At 45.8% G+C, this 10,282-nt stretch overlaps 1 protein-coding gene and 1 pseudogene across 7 annotated transcripts in view; both read left to right on the plus strand.

Moving 5' to 3' along the window:
* HDAC4 (histone deacetylase 4) overlaps positions 1-8,641 on the plus strand; it is a 177,170-nt gene extending 168,529 nt beyond the window's left edge. For all 7 annotated transcript variants that reach the window (XM_030276973.4, XM_030276977.4, XM_030276974.4 and 4 more), the window contains exons 25-27: positions 1,556-1,640; positions 2,707-2,848; positions 3,281-8,641. In XM_030276973.4, coding sequence (XP_030132833.1) covers positions 1,556-1,640; positions 2,707-2,848; positions 3,281-3,320 — 267 coding nt within the window. In that variant the 3' untranslated portion in view covers positions 3,321-8,641. The remainder of the gene's footprint in view (positions 1-1,555; positions 1,641-2,706; positions 2,849-3,280) is intronic.
* On the plus strand, positions 5,664-9,320 carry LOC100224934 (uncharacterized; annotated as a pseudogene).
* The last annotated feature ends 962 nt before the right edge of the window (positions 9,321-10,282 follow it).

Genomic DNA, 10,282 nt, shown 5'->3' on the forward strand with positions numbered 1-10,282 from the left:
CTGAGTACGGTGTCCACGGCGGAGATCAAAAATCCTGCATCGGGAGAAGCATGGAGCGAGTGCAGGAGCCAGCTCCTTTCCAACCCGCCAGGAAATGAAACCAGAGCTGGGGCTGTGCAGCTGAGTACTGCACTGGGGAGGGGGTCAGGGCTGGGGAATGGACCTGCACTGCTGTGCTGGCACAGCTGAGCAGTGCTCACAGGGCTTCAGTGGGTATCAGGGGTGGAAAATCAGAGAGAGACTTTGATACAGTCTGAGAGAGTTTGGCTTGTTCAGCCTGGAGTAGGCTCTAGGGAGAAGTCTTCCCGTGCCTTAAGTGGCTCCAAGAGAGCTGTACAAGAATTTTAGATAGGGTTCTGATGGGACAGGAAAAGGGGGAATGCTTTTAATCCATTTTAACCACAGGGGGTGGGGTTAGATGGGATACTGGGAAGAAACTCTTGGCTAGGAGGGTGGGCAGGCCCTGGCACAGGGGGCCCAGAGCAGCTGTGGCTGCCCCTGGATCCCTGGCAGTGCCCAAGGCCAGGTTGGAGGGGGCTGGGAGCAGCCTGGGATAGTGGAAGGTGTCCCTGCCCATGGCAGGGGGTGAAGTGAGATGAGATGAGTTTTAAGATCCCTTCACCCCCCAGCATTCCGTGATTCCATGATTTTGAGGTCTGCTGATGGCAGTCCAGAGCTAGCCACCGTTCCTCTCCCCTTACGCTGTAGAGCTGCTCAGTCCATCGTGGGCATCACCAGCCTCTGCCCTTCAAACAAGAAGGTGATAACCAGGTGCCTCATGCCCAGAGGTTTTTTGCTCCCTTTTCCACAGGCTGAGGCTGTTTGTGTTATTTCAAGAGGAGGAGTGAGCTCTGGAATCAGGAATATGCTTTGTCTCAGTGTCAACCAAGAGGCCTTGGAAAGCTCTTGTTCAAAGACTTATCCAGGAATTGCTTTTGCCTTCCCTTAATGTCATACAGAAATCAGTTCGGAGCAGAACTATTTTTAGAGTGGAGAATTAATAAAAAGGCAATCCATAATTACTGAATCTGGAATGCAGCATCCCATGAAGTACCTATGGAATGGCTACCATGTGCTCATAAGAGCAGTCTTGGCTGCAGCTTCTCTTGGTTTTGAGTGAAGTTAAACTTTGCCATAGATATTTTTAACTATTAAACTCTGGCTGTTCTTTGCTGGGGAACAACCGTGGTTGGGCTGTTTTCAGCACAGCTAACAGCAGTGGATGTCTCTTGTTTTGGACAGCCCGCCTTGGAAGTTTGGGATTCATTCATTAGTGGAATTCATTCATTCGTGGAGAACCTGGGAGGGCAGAGGTGTCTCCTCTTCTTGAGTTTATCTAAAGGAAATCAAAGAAATCCTAAAACATTCCTCCAGCAGTGCTTGTCAGGCCTTTCCCTGGGATGGCACAGGCGTGTTCCCACTTCAGAATGACTATTGGGAGGTGTCCCTGCCTGTGGCAGGCATGGAGTGGGATGAGCTTTAATGTCCCTTCCCACCCAAACCATTCTGGGATTCAATGGTAACATTCCTTTGGTGTTCCTTTCTCTCTCTCCAGCTTGACCCTCTTCCAGAGAAAGTGTTCCAGCAGAGAGCAAATGCTAACGCAGTGCATTCCATGGAGAAAGTCATCGAGATCCACAGTGAGTGCAGCCCCACCAACCCTGCTGGTTCCCTGGGGGACACCTCTTGGGCTTCCCCACCATTCTGCCAGCTCCATGCTCCCATTTCCCAGTTTACTGATGGTCACTGCACCCTGAGCTGGATTTGTGCAGCCACAAACTGGTGTTACTGTGGATGGAGCCATTCCCAGCAAGGCTTTAGCCTTTAGGGGTAATTACAGAATCAGAGCACGGGTTAGTTAGGAAAATACCTTCAGGAGGATCCAGTCTAGCTGTTAAGCCAACAGTAATTAAAAGCTCTAAAATCTCTGTAAAGGACAGACTGTCCTGCCCTTAGAGGGTGCTTTTACTTCTTCATAAGCAATTAAGTATCTCTGAATAACACAAGTCTTGTTGGGTGTTGTGGCACCCATTAATTAGGAGTAGATAGGCATGGAAGTGAAGCAGGCTCTCAGGCACAGGCTGGGATTCTTGGGATATCCTGGGCAGGGCCAGGAGTTGGACTCGATGATCCCTCCCAAGGGGTGATCCCTTTCAAGGATATTCTGTGAGTTTTGCTGGCAGTTCTTGATATTTTAGGTTTATTTAGCTAAGCAGTTTAAAATCATTGCATTGAACCTTGTATGGAGAAATTATTGGAAATTCTTCTGGAGCCTTCCTGGTGCTCTTTCCAATTCAAAAGGGTGTCAGACTGCCGACATAAAAAATACTTTGGAGGTTGAAGCTTGGACTTGGTGGTCTTGGAGGTCTTTTCCAACTTTAAAGGTTCTACATACATCTTGGACTTCTTTAGTCTTCAGTATGAAAGTATGTGGCAGTCAGCAGCTGGATCCAGACCTGGACCGCATCCTTCCCTCTCCTGGATTTTTTGGTAGAGAGACATTTCCAGGCATATTTGTCCTTAGGTCTAGAAGTTTCTGAGAGATTTGAAGTGGAAAAAGAAATAAATTTTTGAGCTCCTAAGGCCCTTAAAATGAGAGTATGGATCGGATGAGTGTTCCCTGGGCAGTTCCAAGCCGGCGGCCGGGTTTGGGAAAGCAGGAGCTGGAATGGTACCCTGATGGCCCTGTTGTCACCTCTCCCCCAGGCAAGTACTGGCATTCCCTCCAGCGTTTTGCCTCCACGGTGGGATATTCCCTGGTGGAGGCCCAGAAGTGTGAGAATGAAGAGGCGGAGACAGTGACAGCCATGGCATCGCTGTCGGTGGGTGTGAAGCCAGCGGAGAAGAGGTCAGTGGTTTCCCATCACATTCCCAGTCTGTGCAGCCAGGAGGAGCAGCCTTGCAGGTTAATCCTCTCGTTTCAGCCACTGCTGCTGCACTCCCCACATCCCCTGTCTTCTGTGGGCTCCCAAAAGACTTCCTGGGCTGCAGGAGAGTAGCAGAGCCACCTGTGCCTGACCCTTCTGTTCCAAGTGTGGTTTTGGACCACAAAAAGAAATTTATTTTGCTGGGGAAAATCTTAATGTTGCCCAAGAGAGGTTGTCCAAAAACCCTTCTTGGTGACAAGTTTAAATCAGGTGATCCCAGCTGGCTGGGTGGGAAGGTGATGGGAACATAATGAGTGAGACTTGGCACCACAAATTGTCCAACTATGTCATGCCAAACCCTCTTCTCTCTCTCCCCTCCCCGTCCCTCCCTGCCTGGCTGTGCAATCCCTCAGACCTGAGGATGAACCCATGGAAGAGGAGCCTCCCCTGTAGCACTCACCTTTGAGCTGGAGTTCTCCTATCTGTTCGTCTTCGTCTTGAAGCTCTGCCAAGAAGCTTTCTCTTGTTACTCCTGCGTCCTGGCACGGTTATTTCCCGAACACGGAAGGACAGCCAGGTGTAAAGCAAAGCAAGCGACACAAAACAACAAATCTCTCCGCATCTTTGAGTCTCTTTTTGCTGAAAAAAACCGCTGGTGAAGAGCAGCAAAGGACTGACACGTTGGGCACTCTTCCTCTGGTCCTCACCGGGAGCTGAAAGAGGAACGATGCCCGGGAAGTCTTTGGCAGAGTTGCCAAACAAAAAAACAAAACAAAAACAAAACGCAAGAATAATAAAGAAATCAAAGATTCAACAACACAAATCAAACAAACCTTAACATAAAACTGGTGCTTACAAAGTTGATTACCCACAACTGAGCAATCTCTGCTTGAACCACTCAACCCATCGTGTACTTTCATTTCTTGGATATTTGGAAATGGCTCTTGCCTGCCTGTGAGTCAATGACAGCTCTTGTCGGAACTGGAACGTTGGGAGATGATGGTGAATTTTTAACAGGGAGGGACAGGGAACGAGGGACTCATCTGACACCTAAAGGAAAGGGAAGCAGAAGGGGGGAACGGTAGCCCAGATGGAGTCGGCTTTATTGTCTCCAAAGCCATCTGAAGATGAGTTTGTGCCTTTTTTTTTTAATTGATGGATTTGGTGCAGCTGGATTTTCTGAAGTTTGAGGAACAATGCCTTAAGTAAAAATTAATAAAAAAAAAAAACAAAACACACACACAAAAAAAAAAAAAAAACACAAAAAAAACACCAAAAAAAAAGTACACAGCAGTTCCTGAATATTTTTCCTCTGGTTGGGAAAGCCAAGGACTGCCATCAGGAAGGAAGACTTTTTGGCTTGTGCTGGCATGATGGTGGGAAGCAGGCATCAGCTGAACAGAGTATCTCCAAAAACTGTAGACAAGTTTGGATTTGTTTTGTTTTCTTTCATTGCTCTTTCAGAGAAAAGGAAAAAAGAAAAAAAAATTAAGGTAGTTGCCAAAAAAGTGGCAAATACTGTTGGGTCTTTGAAATTCAACCATTTTTATCAACCAATTTTCAAATGTTTTCTCTCTCTTCTACATTATCTAGTAATTGAACTTATCAATTTGGTTGTCAAAGCATGTATTAGACACAAATGCAGGTTTTAAGACTGGAATGCTTTTTATTAAAAGCAACTAGCATGAGATATTGCTTAAATTGTTAGGTATAAATATATATATGTGTATAATGTATATTCCAAATGTATTCCAAGCTTAGAAACCGGATTCCTATGAATTATTGAGAAAAATATTTATGATGCATTTATAGAAAAAAGAAAAAATATATGTAATAAATGCATACTCTAACAGTAGCCATTGGAAGCTCCCTAGGGACAGATTTGGGAATTGGAACGTCAAAGGTGCTTTTGGAAAAGGATCTAGGTTGAAACTCGAGGACTTGTCAGGCGACAGGTTGGGAAGTTTTTCAGAAAGCCAACACTTTAGCCACTGGGCAACTACCCTAAACATTTGTATTTTAATTTAAGGTTTTTAGTTGTGATCCTTTTCTAACAAACATGAGGAAAAAAAAGAATTTTTTATAGCAAAGACGCTGAATTTGCTGTTAATTTTTATATGGATATTTCCTGAAACCCTCCGGAAGCCTTGTTTGTGTGACTCTGACATTTCTTTTCCATTTGACAGGTTTCCTTTCTGAACGGCAATAGCATCTAAACCCTTCTTCCTCCCTCTTTTCTTGCTTATAATACATGGATTTTTCTTTTTTTTTTTTTCTTTTTCTTAATTTTTTTTTCTATATTGTTTTCTCTCCTTTTCCTCAACTCTTTTGTACAGTGAGCAGCTTTCTGCAGGTGTAAGGAACTGTGGGCAGACCAACAGAGTTGTTTTCTTCTGGGAAAGGGCGCATTTTACCGAGGAGGAGGAGGAGGATGAGGGACCGCATGGGCTCCTTTGTTGTACTGATTCTGCCGACTGTATATTTCCTCAGCTCTCTTGTAGTAGCTCTCTAAAGAAACTAAGGAATTTTCTTACCTGGTAGTGTTCAGTGGGTGATGCCTTTGTCCTGCCCGCGGCTCCTGGCGTTGCCTGCCCTTGGGAAGGCTCCTTGGATACTCCAGGACCGCCGGCGTTTTCTCTCTGCCGAACACGCCCGCAAACTTCCCACCTCCTCTCTCCCTTTTTCTCCCCTCTTCTTCTTCTTCTTCCCAGCACTGGGGGGGGTTTTGGAGGCTTCCCCTCCACCCCCAACCCTGAGGAGGGCATTTCCCCCCTGGAATGCTGGGTGGGAGAGGCCATGAGCCCTGCCACGGAGAGCGGAGCATCTTCGTGGAGAGGACGCTCCGTGCGTGCCTTCCTCCAGCAGGGTAGGACCGCACATCCCTGTTCCCAGCACAGCTTCTCCTCCTTAACCACCCTTCCTTCTTTTATGCTGTTCCTACAGTGACTGGTTGGTTGCTTCCAGTAACTTCTCTTCTTTCCAGTTCTCAAAGCAGCTGCTTTCGTTCTGTTCAGGACTCGCTCGTGGGAGGAATTGGGAGCGTGACCCCACACTGGAGGTTTTTGTTTCCTTCCTCAAGTTTTAGTGCAGTTTCAGAACCAGACACTACAGTATTTGAGTTTGCAAACCCAAGTACATTCTAAAACCCCAAAAAGCTCCAGTGGCAAGGGCTGTCCTTGGCATGTCCTAAAATCCCCCTGCGTGAGAGCACTGTGTACCTGGGGATGATGTGGTTTGGAGTTTTCTTCCATCTAACCACGCTGCTGCTGTGATCTCAAATCCATCCGACTGCCGAATTTGGTGACTGCCGTGGGGTTTTGCTCCCTGTGCCATGGGCAGTGCCTGTGTTTACACCTCCCTTTGTATTGTCAACTTTTCCCCAGAAGGTTTTTGACATTTCTGCTCCCGGTTGTGGCAAAGCTTTTTTCTTCCTTTTTGCTTTCCTGGGAGCCGCCAGCCAACCGTGCTGAGCTGATTCCTTTGGCAAATCTGGAGGAGCTTGTCAGAATGCCACCTTCCTTCCTTCCTTTCCATCCTTTCCCTCAGCTTTTTGCCGGGACGGGAAGATTTTTCCTGAGAGGACAGAGCTTGTCTCCTCCAAACTCCCGGCAATGTGGATTTGTTTCGCAGCATCCCCCTTTTCCCTGGGAATGCTCTTCCCTGAGCTGTGACCTTCCCTGGGGATGCTCTTCCCTGGAGATGCTTTCCGGGGCCAGTGCAGGCACGGAGAGCAGGGAGGGAGCCCTTGTTTTGAGGCTTTCCAGGGGTATTTTTCACCATTAAGAGCCATTAAGCTTCTTCATTTCAGATGGCTTTGCCACGGGGCGGCCGTGCCAGCGGGGCGGGAGCTTGGGATGCTCCTGCATCCCAGGACGTGCTGCCCAGGGCATCCTTTGTACCTGCTTGGGAAGAAAAGGAACAGCTTTCAATCCTCTTTACAGTGAAGTGAGGCCCAATTTGCAGTACACAAGTAACCATTGGGGGATTTTGGTTGGTTTTTAGTTGTTTGTTTGTTTGGGTTTTTGTTGGGTTTATTTTTTTTACTTTCGATACAAAACATTCCTTTTTTTTATTAGTCACGGTCATGTACTCATTCCATTCTTCCTTTTGTAAACTTTTTTGGGCCCATGTTCTTTTACGGGCATTGATATATATAAATATATATATAAATATATATGAATATATTTTTTTAAGTTTCCTACACCTTGAGGTTGCATGGTCTGTAAGGTTGGCATGTCTTTATATTGTATACAGATTTTGCACGCCAAACGTGGCAGCTTTGAAAACAATAACGAGAAAAAAAAAACAACAAAAAAAAGAGGTGGTTTGGGGTTTCTTTGGGTTGGTTTTTGTTTTGGTTTGGTTTTATATTGGGTTTTTTTTTCCTCTCGTGGCATTTGTGGAGACTAAAGGTTGGAATGTTGTTGTCACACACACTCACTCACCCACACAGCTACACAGGAAGGAGAGTGGGAATTTCTTTTTTTTTTTTTTTTTGGAGTCTTACTGAACTTAATAAGATGAAATTGTGCTTTTTATTGCTAAAAAGAGTAAATAAATAAAAAACAAAAAGGACTACTTAAACATTTCTCATTTTAAGAAGAAAAAAAAAAAACTAAGACGTTTATCTAGCACTTGTGACTTACCAATTATAGAGTTTATTGTATTTATGTGGAAACAGTGTTTTTAGGGAAATTACGCTGAACACACCAAGTAAACTGCCTGTGTCATTATTATTATTGTTATTATTATTATTTTCCTTTGGGTTGGTGTTTTTGCTTTGATTTCTCGGCTGGGTGGGGAGGTTGGATGCAACCCTTGTGTCAACACACGGAGTCGTTCATTCCGAGGAGCCAGATGGATGGATGGATGGATGGATGAGGAGGACTTTAAAGAGTTAACTCTTCAGCACAGCTGTGTTAACTTTTTTAAGAAATTACTTTTACATGATGTATTTTTGCTCGGTTTCACTTTAAGCAGTCGTGTACTGTGCAACACTGTGGTTTAAAAACGAGACTTTACAGCAAAAGGCAAAACATGTTTCTTCATTGTCATGAAGTTGGGCTCGTTCTCAGCTCATCTTCACTTTGTCTTTGATATTGATGATGAAAAAAGAAAAAAAAAGTATCCTATTGAAAGAAAATAAATTAACACTTTTTCTGTGCTCCATAGTGGAGGCGCTATTTTCCAATTTATGAGGATGACAAACTTATATATATAATATATATATAAAAGTGGGGGCGGGGGGGGGGGAAGGGGTTGAAACATTATTCACCCAAGAGCTTATTACAGATATGTAGTATCAAAAAGTTGTAACTATATTATATTCTACTTTATACCTATACATGCTCAGTATGACGTCACCATTGGTAGCAGCTACCGGTTTACTCTGTAATTTAGACACAGTTTCACTCTTCCTGTATGGACCTTACTTTCAGTGATGGTAGCATTCTTTGTGCTTGACTTTCTGACGGTCCTTTCTTTTAAATTGGTGGAGTTGGAATATTTTTCTCATTCTTGGTTTTGTTTTTTTTTCCTTCCTATGTTTTTATTTGGTTTTTATTTTATTTTTCTCTTTTCTCTTTATTTTGTTTGGGGTTTTTTCGCTTTTCTTTTCTTTTTTTTTTTTTTTTTTTTTACTGGCCAATGGTGTCTTTCTCTGACAGTACCAACTTCAATTTCAACTTTATTAGGAGTCCAGTATTTTGTACCACATTATGACAACTTGTTATTCTTGTGGTGTAAATAAAAGAAAAAAGTTAATTATAGTACCACCCGGGTTTCTGCTGCTGATCTTCTTTCCTTCCTTTGCTGGGATGGGATGTTTCATCTTCTGGGTTCTTGGTGTGTCATGGAGGGGGGTCTTGGTGCCAGAGTGTTTTTTTGGGCAAAATATACCCATGTCTGCGTTGGGATGTTCATGGAATAGCTGCTGGAGTTTCCATGGAAGCTAGTTTAGGAACTTTGTTTTAGAAATCAAGCCAGTTTCCTTGGCGGCTTCCCACTGCATGTTGACAAGTGCCTGCAAAAAAATAGTTGACTTTCCAGGTGAAGCAGTTCCACCTTTATACCTTTCACAGCCTTTTTCATATGGCTCTAATATGAAAATTGGCTAATTGGCTTCCTGCTTGTCTCTGGAGCCTCCTGAGCCATCCGAAACCCGTCTGCTCTGTGTGTGTCACCTGGAAATGTCCTGTGCTCACAGGGGAGAAGGCCATGCTTCGGCTCTGGGCTCCTTCCAGTGTCTCCCTGGAGCAGCAGCAGGTTGGTGCTCACCAAGAGCTCCTGGTGGGAGGGATGGGGACTTGGGATGCTCAGGATTCCCTCAGCAGTGAAGTGTCCCCTCCTGCTTCATGGATTCATGGAATGGTTTGGGTTTGAAGGATCTGGGAGGTCTCCTCTGATCCCACCCTCTGCCATTCCAGGGACACCTTCCACTGTCCCAGGCTGCTCCAAGCCCCAGTATCCAGCCTGGCCTTGGGCACTGCCAGGGATCCAGGGGCAGCCACGGCTGCTCTGGGCACCTGTGCCAGGGCCTGCCCACCCTCCCAGGGAACAATTCCTGCCCAATATCCCATCCATCCCTGCCCTCTGGCAGTGGGAGCCATTCCCTGTGTCCTGTCCCTCCATGCCTTGGCCCCAGTCCCTCTCCAGCTCTCCTGGAGCCCCTTTAGGCCCTGCAAGGCTCTGAGCTCTCCCTGGAGCCTATATTTGTGTGCAGAGTGTGGGTGTGGGGATTGCTTTACGACCACGATCTGGGGTTTCCAGCCCAGCTGGGAAGGTACCTGCAGCTCCCAGGAGCTCATTTCTGGGAGTGAAATCCCACTGCTGGGTACCACTTATTTTGAGGGGTGGGGGCTGTTTCAGACACCATCCCAGTCCCTGTGCCAGGCGTCATCTCACCTGGAGTGCTCTGAGCTCACCGTGGCACAGCGAATAAACCCGAGGGGAGGGTTGAACTCAGTGCTGTGGCAGCCACTGCTTTAGCCATGGGAATTTTTACAGCCAGAAATCTGCTGATCCCAAAGAAATTGACATTGTGCTGCAATGAATGTGATCCAACAGGATTTTGAGGTGGTTCTTCCTGGCTCCTCCAATGTGTGCCCATGGCTGGGTGTGATGGATGGATGCCCAGTCTGGCACTGGCACACCTTTCCCAGGGCTCTCACTGAGTTTAATTTTCTTAATTTCACTTGTTTACTTAATATTTTTAAAAGGAGGAAGAAGCAGTTTCTCCCTCTGGGCAGCAAGTCAAGGCTTTGTGCTTTAGATGAATTCCTGTGGCAGTGGGAGCACTACAGGAGGAGGAAAAGGGTCCAATATTAAATGTACAGCCTGAGCAGAAGGAGGGCAGGAGTTCATTCTGTGCCAGCAAAACGTCCTGCATTTATGACGGGATTTGGATCTGTGTGGAA

The sequence above is a fragment of the Taeniopygia guttata genome, chromosome 7, assembly GCF_048771995.1.
Source record: "Taeniopygia guttata chromosome 7, bTaeGut7.mat, whole genome shotgun sequence".
In the NCBI taxonomy this organism is placed as follows: Eukaryota; Metazoa; Chordata; class Aves; order Passeriformes; family Estrildidae; genus Taeniopygia; species Taeniopygia guttata.